The sequence below is a fragment of the Monodelphis domestica genome, chromosome 7 (genome assembly GCF_027887165.1).
Source record: "Monodelphis domestica isolate mMonDom1 chromosome 7, mMonDom1.pri, whole genome shotgun sequence".
Lineage (NCBI taxonomy): Eukaryota > Metazoa > Chordata > Mammalia > Didelphimorphia > Didelphidae > Monodelphis > Monodelphis domestica.
In genome coordinates, this window is record NC_077233.1 from 57,316,918 (window position 1) to 57,331,388 (window position 14,471).

Consider the following 14,471-nt stretch of genomic DNA (forward strand, 5'->3'; position numbering starts at 1 on the left):
AATCTTCTCCGTTTTACAAGACGTTCCTACCCATGCAAAAGCCTGAGCTACAGCTCCAATGTGTTGTCTCATCTCTGATTCTCTCCAGCCCTAGAAAGGCCTGACCCCCAGCTGCCCACCAAAGACTCCCTATTCCCTTCCTTCTTACTCTACAACAGCAGGTTTTGTGGAGGAGTTCTTGGAAGGCTTAGATCAGAGAGGGTGCCTCCTTGGGAGCCTCCCATGGGTGTGTAGGGCTAGAGGGATAGTGAGTGGGTGGGGGCTGTGGCTGAGTTAGCCCAGTCTGTGCAAAAGCTTCCACTAGAGCCAAGACCTCAGGGGAAAGTGGGCCAGCCAAACACCAGAAACATCCTGGCAGGAAGCCCCAAATTCAATAATATCACTGGCCAGGGGAAGCCTGATGACTCTAAGATTTGACAAGGGTCACTCACACGCCCATATAACAACTCAGAAATACACACACACACATAAGACGTGGAATCCTCTTGTATAACCCCCAGCTGGCTAAAAGTGGGTTCAAAACCACTCAAATACTTCCTATATAAGCTGAGATACACAGTACCACCTCACTGTCTCTCTCTTGGCTGTCTGGCAGCCTCAGCTATCAGTAACCCAAATGGGAACCAGAAGAGAGACCAAAGTGGTTGCCAAAAAATACAGGCAGTAAATTTCATGCATAATAATAATATAATCGTATAACGTCTATAATATAATTGTTATATTGTATCTACTTAATATGCCCACATATTGGTTCTGCATTAGAATGAAAATTTCTTGAGAGCAAGGCACTGTTTCATTTTTGTTTCTGTATCTCCAAAATATCTCCAAATGATACAAAGTAGGCACTTGGGTTTGTTGGGTGACTGCCTTGGGAATGAGTCTTGTTTTCCCAACTGGATTCCTTGAGGGGAGATGTGCTTGATTTGGACCTCAGAGGATACTAGAGGCACTCAGAAAATATTTGTGGTAGAATCTAATAATAATAATAATAATAATAACTGATGTGAAGATAGTGCTTTCAAGTTTGCATATCACTTTGCATATAATAACTCATTTGAGCTTATCAGTAACTCTGTCTTAGGAGGAACCACAGACATCATTATTCTCATTTTACAGAGGAGGAAACTGATATTCTGAGGGGTTAAATGACCTGCCTGTGCTAACATAGGTATTAAGTGTCAGAGGAAGTGTGGGAGAATGGAGAGAATGCTAGAAGGATTCATGGAAAACTTGGATTTGAATCCTACTTTAGATTATCTGGTTGACCTTGACCGAGTCCTTTCATATCTCTTACTTCAGTTTCCTCATTGGTAAAATGAAGGGTGTTGGACTTAACGGCCTCTAAGTTCCTGTCCAACACTAACTCTATGATCCTGTAACGCCAAGTCAGGCATCCCATCCAATATGCTCTTCTGTTCCCAAGAGAATTCCATCAACACACATGGAATCTTACTTTACTGTAGGAAGCTAACAATCTGAATATTAGGTTTAGAGAGGAAAGGAGGACCAACAGAAGTAGGCACAGGGATGGCAGTGAGGAGTATCAGATGAGATCTATGTTTCGTGTTCTTTGTTTAAGAACGTGGGGCAGTTCGTCATACATTTTACAAAGATTCCCATCTTTCTAAAGGCCATCCTGAGAGCACTGGAGGCCCCAGGGCATATCACACAGTGTGTTCAATGCCTTCCCCTTACATTGGGTTAAAATAAACTTCAAGGACAACCTTTTAAAGGAAAAGAAACTTCAACAAAGGAGATGTGAATAGATGAAGAGGAACACTCTTCAGAAATTTTTTAACCTTCACCTTCTGTCTTAGAATCAATACTGAGTATTGGTTTGGAGGAAGAAGAGCAGTAAAGCCTAGACAATTGGGGTTAAGTGACCTGCCTAGGGTCACACAACTAGAAAATGTTTGAGTCAAAATTTGAACCCAAGACCTCCCATCTCTAGGCCTGATTCTCTGTCCATTGAACCACCTAGCTAATCCTGGGGAGGGATAGTCTTGTCTCCTTATAGGCAGGATTCAGGCTTTCACATCACTCCCTCATAGCAGATCATGTAGACTGCTCCCCATCCTAACTCTGGAGAAGACCAGCTATTAGTGATAACTATCTCTGGAAGGTTACATCTTTGGGGGTTACTTTCCCTTAATCATTACATTGCCAATCTATTTATGCCACTGCTCACATATAGTAGAAGAGCACAAGGGAAAAGGGAAAAAAGGGGCTTTGAATTGTGTTGCTTTTTTGGTTTGTTTTGTTTTGTTTCTGGCAAGCAAACTCCTGACTAAAGAAGAGTTATTGTTTCATTTTTAAATCTCCCCTGCACAGAGAGAAAACATACCTAGATTTCCCCAGGCAATGAATAAGTCAGCAGTTGTTGAGGAGGAGAAGGACTTTGACTAGTTGACATTGGAAGTGGGCTTTTTGTCATTTTCCTTTCCTTTTCTCCAGTCTTGGTTTGAGAGGAAAAGCTCTCTCCGGGTATGGCATCCAGAGACTGGCTGGAGAAATAGTCATACCCAAGGCAGAAGGAATTCATCCATACCTACCAGGGTGGAGCCAAGTAAGAAAGAGAGGCAACTCTACTTGCCCAAACATCAGAGCACCATGCTACCACACTATGGTATAACTACGGTTGCCTCCTGTCTCTTGTCATTCTGACAGTCTATAATTTCTATGAAAATATGGATAATCTGAGGAAGAAGAGACAAACTGAACTCTCCTCAAAAGGCACCTTAGGGGGCTCAGGATAGCTTCTAAAAGCAAGTCCTATGAGAACAGGACACAGATAGATGCTTGGAGAAAAAACGGAATTCATTGAACATTAGTAGCTTGGGGGAGCCTCAGTGCATAGAATATTACATTCAAGAGGAACTTTGGAAACCATTTAATTGTAGACATATATGTCATAGACCTAGTTGTACCATGGTGTGGTAGCATGGTGCTATGATATGTGGGTAAGCAGAGCTGCCACTTTCTCTTACTTGGCCCCACCCAGATATGGGTGGAACTCCAACAACCTTGGGTATGACTGTCTTTCCAACTAATTAGAAAAAGTCCATTGCAATTGGCTCCATCTTTTTTAGGACTATTGGATATTATTCCTCTTCGTGGACTTGATTCTAGCCATATTAGCTTACTTATAGTACCTCCCACTTGATATTCTATCCTCCTCCTTCATCTCTCTGAATAAGCTGCCCCCACCCCCATGCCTAGGAGTCATGGCCCATTAGAACCCTTAGCTTCCTTCATGCTTTTCCTGACCTTCTTATGGAGGTCAATGCTTCCTTCCTCCTCATATGTGTATACATATGTGCTTATACATGTTAAATCTCTGCTCCTCCCCTCTGATTCTCTGCCCTTAGAATATAAGATCCTTAGAAGGAAGAGATTATATTTGATTTCATCTTTGTGTCCCTAATACCCAACACAAGGACTTAAGTAGATCATTATTGGATTAGCATGCCCATGATTGCTTAGCCATTAAGTGGCAGATCCAGGGATATAACCCAGATCTCCTGAATGTCAGTGCAGTGTCTTTCACTACTATGTACTGCCTCCTCCAACAAGAGGAGAAAGAGGCTGGAAATGGAGGTGAGAGGATGCCAAAGACAATCCTTCTGGGCTTTGTAAGTCTATCAAGTCTGTCTTCCCCCTTTGGCCTGGGTGCTCTTTGAAGGCAAAGGTCATTTTACCTTTCCTTGTACCCTAGAACCTGGCACAGTGCCCAGAACATTGTAGGAACTTAATAAATGATAGTTGATGGTCTGAGGGGCCCCAGCCATTCTAAATTCTTACCAAGAACAGATGCCGAGGGTGTCTGGACTTCCCTGTCACTTTCATTAAAGTCCCTTCTTTCAGGAATTCCTGCAAATGACAAACTGGTGTCAGCACCTGGATTCTTGTAGTCAGTCACTCTGTCCACAGTCTGTACCAGTTACATGTCAGAAGACTTGTTAAGCAAAAGGAAGGAAGCAAACCTTTATCCCAAATTAGGCAGACAGAAATGGGGCAGGGATGGCATCTGAAGGAAGGATCTGAAAGATAACTACACTTGCCTTATACTCAAAAGGCCAATACTATGTTCATATGCCAGGGCTGTACAAAGTTGGTCAGGGCTTACCACCGATACGACTTTAGGCAAGTCATGGAAACTCAGTGGGCCTCAGTTTCTTCCTCTGTAAAAAGGGATTTGGACTAGATGGCTTCTAAGGTTTCTTTCAGTTTTAATTCTATGATTCTAAGTCCCACCTTCTCTATGAAGCTTTCACCGATGATGTAACACTCAGTGATCTCAAAGCACTTAATATATATACTCTTTTGGCCAGATTGTATTATTATTAGTAGTAATAATGAGCACTATTGTCAATATTATCAACAGTAATAATAACATATTATACAGCACTTTAAAATTGACAAAGTACTTTTCCCTATAAGAACTCTAAGAGGTAGGTAGTATAGTTATCATTTTACCCCCATTTTACAAATTGAGAAATTGAGGCTTAGAGAGGGGAAGACATTTGCTCTAGGTCACCCAGGTTAGAGCAGATTTTTCTCTCACAAGACTATGAGCTCCTGGAGGGCAAGGACCCTGTTGGCCCCTCTCATACCATGTAAGTTCTTTGAGGTGAGGGACTAGTTCATTTTCAGCACCTAGCATAGTACCTGGCACATAGTGGGTGCTTAATAAATGCTTGTTGGTGCAGTGTTGAGAAGGATGCTGGGTACCCAGCATCTACTCAGGAGTGAAGTGAAGGCTTTCTGTCTTGAAGGCTAAATTTGGCCCTTAGGATGAGTTCTTCCCATTCTTGGCAAGAATCACTTGACATAAAGTGATATTGTTCTGGCTACAGGCTACTGCCCAGATCACAAATTGCTCTTCTATCTGAATGGAGCCTTGGAAAGCTTGATACAGCAAGTGAAGGCAGTGGATACAGTCCTTAGTCTGAAAACCTGAGTTCAATTGAAGCCTTAGATACTAGCTGGGTGATGTTGGGAAAACCTCTTAATTTCTGTCTGTCTCAGTTTTCTCAACTGTAAAATTGGGATACTGATAGCCCCTACCTCCTGGGGTTGTTGTGAAGATCAAATTTATGATATTTGTAAAACTCTTAGCACAGTGCCTGGGACACATAGTAGGCACTTAATAAATGCTTAATAAATAAATAGGAATAACTTCTTCCTCCCTCCCTCCCTTCCTCCCTTCCTCCCTTCCTTCCTTCCTTCCTTCCTTCCTTCCTTCCTTCCTTCCTTCCTTCCTTCCTTCCTTCCTTCCTTCCTTCCTTCCTTCCTTCCTTCCTTCCTTCCTTCCTTCCTTCCTTCCTTCTTCCTAAAGCATAGTGATGAGTGCATTGCATTATAAGATTATAGATTTAGAACTAGAGGGACCTCAGAAGTCATCTAGTACAACCCCTTCTAAGAATGAGGAAGTTTAGGTTTCAGGAGTGTGTCATGAGCTGTCCAAGGTCCCACAGGTAGTTGAGCCCAGAGACAAGGTTCACAAAGTCAGATCCTCTGTCTTCAGATTCAGGACTCTTTCAGTTCACCCCTATTGTGTGTGTTCTAACTAAGCCAAAATGCTGAATTTGATTTGGGGAAATGGTTCAGAAAAAGAATAAATGCTAGTTCCAAATATAACCCTGCAGGCACCACCTTCTGTTTTCTCTCTTAGTTTCTTTTCCTTAATTGGCAATAATATGGAAATGACATTGTTTATGGTTGTTTGTCAATAGAGTTTTATATTCATTATTCATAATATTAAAACCAGGTGGATTTCTTTTTCTTAGAAATAAATCAAAAATTGTTTTCTTTTGTTTTTTATAATTTATGTGCAGCTCTCAGGAGACCTCTTTTTCTTTTGGCCAATGGCCTTCCATGGAGGGGGAGGGGATTGTTCCCCTTACCTCCCAGCTAAAGCCTTCTGATTCTCTCTTCCTCAAGAAGAGAGGTGCCTCTTGTAAAGTCTGAAGCAAAAATACACCTCTACTCCTTTAAAAGTGGAGAACTGCCCACAGGGCATAGATGCTGCTTCCTATGGAAACATGACGCATGACCATAGGTACCAGCCCTGACCCCAGGGAATAAGGCAAGCCACCAGCCCAGGCCCTTTGCCCTCAGTTTCTGGCTCCAGGCCAGGTAGAACAAGAGGTCCTGGCCTCTCCCTCCTCCCCTAGGCCCAGAGCCCAGCCCAGAGTGGACCAGTAAACACCACCTGTAGCCAGGCTAGGCTAAGGTCTCACCCTGCACTGATCCAAAATAAAACTGGCCCCCAAACAATGGCCTTATCAGGGGCCTCACCCACTGTGCTTACCCTTCCTGGCTGGAGGAGGTTGTTCTGGCCTCTGACGCTGTGCTCAATGTGGACCAACTTCTGTAAGTTTTCCTGAGGGCGAGACAGGAGTAGAGGATTAAAATGGGTCAGAGAGATTAGGAGAAGGAGAAGGGAAACTTGAGTTTTTTCATTTGTTCATTTTTTTTTGCTCATTTATGCTTCCAACTAATGCTTACTGAGAACCCACAAGTGTCTTGGGCACAATTGGAGAGAAAGAGATGATTAAGATATGGTCCCTGCCCTGGTGGAGTTCACAGTCTAGTGGGAGGATAAGACATGTACCCAATTAAGTATATTACAATTAAAGAGATGCCTAATAACCTGAGGGAACTATAAGCACAATTCTGGGGGAATAGGGGTCCATAGAAGGAGAGAGATTACTTCCAGCTTGAAGAAATCAAAGAAGATACAATTTGAATTAGACCTTGAGGGAATGATAGGATTTTCAGAGAGAGGGATTGGGCAGGGAGGGCTTTCCACGAAGAAGTAACAGTATGAGAAGTAGGGCTGTCAGAAAAGAGGGGAGAAGAGAACATAGGTGTTTGGAATGGTGACCTACCCCACCCTCCAGGTATAGCCAAGTCAAGCCTTAGACTTCTACTTTACTAATCTGTCAACCAAACAGCTTGAGGGATGAAGAAACTACTCAGATACAGGGCATAGGCTGGGTGGAAAGCTTGTTGCCCTCTATGTTTCCTACCTGGCCCAATCTCTTGGCAGAGGCAATGGAAATTAGTTTTTATTTAGAAATTAAGACACACAGAAAAAAGAGGAAGATGGTGACAGAGAAAGAGAGGCAGAGACAGAAATAGAGAGATGAAGATAGAATCAGAAAGATGCTATGAAGGAGTAGGTGTAGAAACAGAAACATATAGGAATCAAGATCTACCTGTGGATAGCTATAGATATATAGAGATGAATAGAATTACACAGAGGGAAAAACAGAGAGGAAGAGAGAGAGAGAGTAAGAGAGAGACAGAGACAGAGAAAGGGAGAGGTTAAGAAAGAGAGAAAAAGAGAGGAAAGAGAAAGAAATCCATAGATTCACTTTTTCAACAAATATTTACTAATGTTAAGAAAAAAGGGTCCATTTTCTTCCTGTTTTATCTCAGCTAGTTGACTTGGCCTCACTTGCCCTCAGTTTTCTCACTGGTAAAATGACAGTGCTACTAAATTATCCCCAAAACTTTCAATTCTAAATCATATTAATCTAAGTTTATACTGCATATAACTGCATATAAATACTGCATATAACGTATTATGTTAGTCCCTGGGATAGTTACAAAGTTTAGATAAAACATACTCATTGCCCTCATAAAGCTTTTAGGCTAGTAGAGGACTAAGGTACAAATGCTGATAGCTATAATACTCAATATTATGTGTTAAGTACATTAAAGAGGTATAAATGGTTTTTTAAGTGTAAGAGAAAATATCATTAATGATAGAAGAGATCAGGGAAAACTTCCTGAAGGATGCAGATTTGGGCTTTAAATAATGAAACCAAGGTTTTATAAAAATAGCAACACTGGATTTGGAGGAAAAGGATTAAAAAAATTGCATGTTCAATTTCTCTCCTTATTCTATACATGTTTGTGTCTTCCCCTTTCCAAGTAGAATGTAACATTGAAATTAGCAGCTATTAAGACTGTGTCTATAATACTTAAGAGTAGTCCCTTGCACACAGTGGGCATTTAATAAATGTTTGTTGAGTTGAGTTGATTAGATATGAGAGTTTAGAAAGAGGATAGAGTCAAAGGTAACCCCAAGGTTATGAATATTAGAGACTGGAGGAATAGTAAGACCACTGATACAAATAGTGAAATCAGAAAAAAAAATAACCCAAAAACATATTTAGTGGGAAAGACAATAAGTTCAGTTTGGGACATGCTGGGTTGGAGGTGCTCATGATACAGCCAAGTGAAGATGTCCTATGGGCAGGTAGAGTTCTCAAAAGAGAGATCAAGGCTCAAGATGCTGATATGGATATCTTCGTAGCTATGGTCGTTATGAAACAGTTAGTGGGAGTGGAGCCAAGATGATGACTTAGTAGCAGTGAAAGCTGAAATTGCTCTGACAATCCTTCTAAACCAAATGCCTCAAAATGACAAGAGTCAAAAACCAACAGCCAGATGGAGAAAGGGGGTTCTCCTATGGAAAACAACTTGAAAGGTAGACAGAGAGAGTTAATTTTCACAGGACAAGGGGGAACCAGAAAAAAAAGTATGCATAGGAGTGCTGACCAACCACCTCTACCTACTGTGCCAGGTTCTGAGCCTGGACATAGGCCAACTTCAGGATCCTGGGACCCTGCCTACACCTTCACTAGAGCACCCCACATCCACTCCCTGAAGTCTCAGGCCCTGGCACCTGCCTACAGTGAGGCCCAGAAGTCCATAGAGCTCTGCCCTTTCAAGCCTGTGCTGCAGGGAAGAACTAGTCCAGGGAAAATTGGCTCACAGTGTCTAGTCCTACAAACCCTCAGCAGAGGAGAAAGAATCATCAGCGTTCAGAATTCCCAGGCCATAGGTCAAAAAAAAAAAAGCTGGAAAAATAAGCAGACAGCAAAAAAACAAAAACAAAAACAAAAACAAAAAACAAAACCAAACAAAAACATCTAACCCTAGAAAATTTCTATGGTGACTAAGAGCAAAGCACACAGTCAATGGGGGATGATGAGATCCCAGCAACCATATGCAAAACTTCAAAGACAAATGGAAATTGGTCTCAAGTGCTGGAAGAATTCAAAAAGGAATTAAAAAACCAAATAATACAGGTTGAGGGAAAACGGGAGGAAAAATTGGGGAAAGAAATGAAAGTAATACAAAAAGAAAATAACAGTTTAAAAAGACAAATTGGTTAATTGAAAAAAAAAAGAGTCACAAAAATCCAATGAAGAAAAGAGTTTTTAAAAAAGCAGAATTGGCCTACTGGAAAAAGAGGCAGAAAAAAATAACCAGTGAAGAAAAGAGTTTCATGAAAAGTAGAATGGGCCAAATGGAAGAGGAGGATCATAGAAATGGTCATTATAATTTGGGGAGTGAATGAGATTGCTAAGGGAGAGAGAACATGCAAATATTTATGTACACATACTTATATGTGTGCATCTATCTCTATCTATAGATATATACAGAAAGATCTATATCTGTACATACTCATGCACACATAGAGAGACAGAGACACACAGACAGACACAGAGAGAATAGAAGGCCAGGGACAGAACATTTAGGGAATCAGAAAGGGATTATGGAAAATGAAGTAATGTGGTGTTCCTGAAGCTAAGAGAGGAGAGAAAATCTCATAGGCAGTCAATAGTATCAAAGGCTATAGGGAAATCAAAGGAGGAAGACAACTTTAAAGCTTAACTATGAAAGAGAGAAAAGAGGCTCACCTTACATCTGACATTGAAATCACTGTAAGGATCAGGTAAGAGAAGGAAGAAAGCTACTTAAAAGCCCATTTATTATTGTTGTGTGAGGAATTAGAATGTAAACAGAAGGAAAGCCCACAACAGTATTGGCAGGTCCACTGACTTAAGGCTCCCTCGGTGACAAAAACATGGTGCCAGGTGCAACAGCAGGGGATCCCTGCAAGGTCCCTGTAAAGTCCAATTTCTTAAAAATCAAAAGCTGAGAGTTCCTGGATCTCCCTCCCCCTTCCCCCTTGGCCATCTCATCATTCCACATATGGAGTCGATTTCTTTCCTTCCCTCTTCCATTCTGTCTCCCTCTCTGTCTCCTTCAGTGCTGCCCCTCCCATCCCTGCCTTCCCAATCTCCCCTGCTTGGGAAGCTGACATAAAGGGAATAGAGATTCCATAACTCAAGAACCTACTTGAGAACTTGGTTAATAGGATACAGATGCACCAGGCTTAGTGACATGAGCCCAGAGTAATGCTGAAATGGGAGCAAAGACACTTTAAAGTGTCCTTCTCCTAGAAGTACTAAAATTATCAAGATATCACCCCAAATGCACTTCTGCTGAAGATAGGTGATAGCAGTCAGCACCTCTCAGAAGAAAGTGATAAACTACTCATGTTTGCAACGCAATCTCTATTTTCCAAAGCCCCTTCACAACCTTTCTCCTATTTGATTCTCAAAACAGAAAAGTAAGATAAGATACAAACTGCCTATTATTGGTGTCCAGTGCAGGGATAGACTTGGAAGTAAAATTGTAAAGGGTCAAGGAGAAGGTAAAAATCAAGTAAGTGGTGGCAATTTTCTACAATTAAGAAACTGAGGCTCAGGGATGTCTTGCCTAAGGTAACTAAATTTGTGGTGTAAACTGGATCCTGAACTCCGGTTTCCTGACTCCAAGTTCAGGGAGTTTTCTACTATGTCATGAGGTCTATCTACTTTGTCTTGTTGACAGGAATTACCCAGGACATTTCAGGACAGATGAATGAGAAGGGTAACACCTGAGGAAACAGATGAGAAGCTGAGTGTCCTATACAATATGGTGGCATTTTCACACACACCCCTAACTGATCCCCCCCCCCCACGCTCTCTCATGCTCTCTATTTCTTTCTCCCTTTCTTCCTTCTCCACTACTGTCTCTATTTCTCTTTCCTAACTCTGTCTCTGTTCATCTATTTCTCTTTCTCCCTCTCTCCATCATATGCACACACACGTATAATAACAGCAGAGTTTTATGCAAGTTGTCCCAAAAGTCTTAGTGTGGCTATAGCCTAAGCTTTTTAATAACTTTAGGAGGCTAAATTCTACAACTTACAAAAAAACTCTTATCATTTGAAAGTTTAAGTTTGCTTTTTACACTGAGTTTTGTTGTTTTTACCCTTAGTTGTGAAAATTTGGGTAATCCCTTTTTCATTTTCATTTTGCTGTGTGATAAGCAGTTTCTAGATGACACTTTCTCAGATCAGTGGCTTGGAAGAGGAGATCCTCTTGCATGGCCCCCATGGTCACCAGATCTCCACTAGACCTTTTCTTGTGAGATTGCATCATAACAATGAAAACCTCATTCTCTGGATGACCTTCATGCTAGGATTCCAAATGCAATCCTTTCAGGTGAAAGTTTTAGCAAAGTTTGAAAATTGACAATGTATAGTATAAAGAATATTTTAAGAAGAAACATATCAATATGTAAAATTTAGACAATGAACTTTTCAAATGTTGGTGGTTTGTGTGAATGTGTATGTTTGCATTTGTAGCAAGAATACTTCTTTTTTTTTTTTAAACCCTTACCTTCCGTCTTGGAGTCAATACTGTGTATTGGCTCCAAGGCAGAAGAGTGGTAAGGGCTAGGCAATGGGGGTCAAGTGACTTGCCCAGGGTCACACAGCTAGGAAGTGGCTGAGGCCAGATTTGAACCTAGGACCTCCCGTCTCTAGGACTGGCTCTCAATCCGCTGAGCTACCCAGCTGCCCCCGCAAGTATACTACTAAGAGTTATTAAAGCTTAAGATTGCAACGAGACTTTTGGGACACCCTTGTTTTCAGTCTTTCATACATCATACTTCAGTTGACACTCAGAACAGCCCTTTGAGATGGGGCCATTATTATTCCTCTTTTACAGGTGAAGGGAATGAGGCTCAGAGAGACCCTGTCCAAGGTCAATTGGCTAGCAGATATTATAAAGTAGGATTCATACCCAATTCTTAGGATCATGGATCAAAGGCTAGAAAGGACCTTATAGGCTAGCTTGTCCAAATGAAATGCCCCATTTTATAGATAAGGAAACCAAGACTTAGGAAGGAGAATCAAGTTGTTAAAAATCACACAAGCACTAAGTACCAGAGGTGTATTTGAACCCATGTCTGAGGACTTCAAGGGGAATATTCTTTTTATTGGACAGCAATCCCTCTCTAGACTCTCCCTCCACTGCCCTACTCATTAAGCCATTCTATATCACTTCTAGAGACAAGCCAACCCTTCATCTTGGACACTGTGGCCAGGAGCATGACATTTCTTCCTGGGAGAAACTATTGAAGGTTTGATCTGAGCAATTCCACAGGCATAAGCAGTCTATTGATGATCTCCTTCAAGTCTCTTCACAGCATTGGAATGTTTGTTTCTTGAGAGTAGGGATCATTTCATTCTCTGTATTGGTATCTCCAGAACTCAGCACTTTAATAGGTGTTTGTGGATTGAGTCATTGTTTGGAGAGACATGACTGAGTCTTCAGAGAATGTCGTCCAGTAGTTTCAGCTGTGTCTGACTCTTCATGACTCCATTTGGGGCAAAGATACAGGAGTGGTTTGCCATTTCCTCCTCCAGCTCACTTGACGAGGAAACTGAGACAAAAAGGTTTAATGTCTTTGCTAAGGTCACACAGCTAGTGAGTCTCTGATGGTGAATTTGAACTCAAGAAGATGAGCCTCCCTGACTCCAGACACCTAGCACCTACTACTGATAAATGTGAGCAGGTGGAAGAAGGAATGAGGAGCATGAGCGAAGAGTGAAGTGTGTGTGTGTAAACATGCAAATTGATCCGGCAAGTTTAGTCAAAAAAGAGATGAGCAGAATGAGAATTCAGGGAATTCAGAGCCCCAGAAGTGGGAAGAGAGCTTCCTAAAGTGATACAAATGCCTGATAAGGTGAGAAGCTCAACTTGAGTCTCCCAGCTTTCAGTCCAGACTTCTTTCATATAACGCTGAGTAGTATTAATGTCTCCGACAGACTGGGCTCCTCAGGTTAAATTAGAGAAACCAGAATGTTGGGAGAGAGGCAGGGAGGAAGGGCACAAGGGAGGAAAGGAGCGTGGGGTGGACAATGTAAGTCTTTTCATCTGAAGGAACTTCCTATCGCATGATGGATGAGGCCATAAGGAGGTTGGATAAGCTGGTGAAAAACCAGCTGTCTCCTCTGGATGATAACTCAAGGTTAATAAATGAGTCCTTAGGACAGCTGGGAAGATTTAGGTTGTAGCTCAAGGCTGATATTAGCACTGGTCGGGCCACCAGTGGGTCTCTGCCTCTGCCCTAGCTCCAGACTCTAGCCAAGCCTTCATACCACATGTGGGCACTGGAAGCAGACCCCTTGGGTCTATGCTGAGTGACTTTTGCCCTGGCTTGCTGGGAGAATGATGAGGTGGCATTTAAACTTTATGTTATCTTTTTGTTATTTAGTCATTTTTTACTCTCTTCTGACTCTTCATGACCCCCATTTGGGATTTTCTTGGCAGAGATACCAGAGTGATTTCTCCTTTCCTTCTCTGGCTTGTTTTACAGAGGAGGAAACTGAGGCAAACAGTTAAATGACCTGCCTAGGGTCACACAGCTAGTAAGTTTCTGAACTCAGGACCTCCTGCATCTAGGTCTAGTGCTCTATCCACTGTGCCCCTTAACTGCCCCAGCTACCCCAACTCCTATTTTACAGATGACTAAACTGAGGTTCAGAGATTTTAAGTGACCCGTCCAGCTTCACTTTACAAGGTGGGATTCAAAGCTAGTAGGCCAAATTGCCTCTAATTAACTGACAAATCTTTATTAAGCTCCTGTGTGCCAGACACAGCAGGGGATGCAAAGACAGAAATGAGATGTTCCCTGCCTTCAAGGAGCTTAGGTTCTATTAGGAGAGACAAGGCAGGAAATTCAGCTGTCCCTGGGCTAGATACTATGGTGGTGAACTGAAGATAACTGGTGCCTGCCCTTTGGGGGATTATCTATCCTTGAATAAATAATACTATCTCCCTCAGAAAGTCCTGCTGCTCAGAGGCCCCATACATTCACTGGCTCTTGGGTGAGGGGTTGGAAGAAGCCTGACTACATCCTGCTCAAGCCTGAAAGGAAAAAGCATCCAAAGATCACTGGCTGGTGAGAAAGAAGAGCTCTTTGAAAAGTGAAAAGTCAGGGCAGCTAGGCAGCCCAGTGGATAGAGCAGAGTGAATCCATCTGCCCTGACTTTTGAAAGAGCTCTTCCTTCTCACCACTCAGTGGGTGGGGAGGACTTGGGTTAAAATCTGACCTCATATACTTTCTAACTGTGTGACCCTGGGCAAGTCACTTAATCCCAGTTGTCTAGCCCTTGCTGCTCTTAGTTGATACTAAGACAGAAGGTAAGGTTTTTTTTTTTAAGTAAAAAAAAAAAAGATCTATTTATAAGAGGCAGCTTCAGAGGGACAGTAAAGTAAAATAAGCCCAATATTTTGGGGCAAATGGAGCCTGTGTTCAAATCCTGATTT

The 14,471-nt window shown here is 42.0% G+C and overlaps 1 protein-coding gene across 2 annotated transcripts in view; it reads right to left on the minus strand.

Annotated features, from left to right (window-relative positions):
- FGD5 (FYVE, RhoGEF and PH domain containing 5) overlaps positions 1-14,471 on the minus strand; it is a 201,035-nt gene that overhangs the window by 24,782 nt on the left and 161,782 nt on the right. For both annotated transcript variants that reach the window (XM_007500268.2, XM_007500267.2), the window contains exons 11-12: positions 6,314-6,385; positions 3,802-3,870 (exon numbers count right to left, since the gene is read on the minus strand). In XM_007500268.2, the coding sequence (XP_007500330.2) occupies positions 3,802-3,870; positions 6,314-6,385 (141 nt within the window). The remainder of the gene's footprint in view (positions 1-3,801; positions 3,871-6,313; positions 6,386-14,471) is intronic.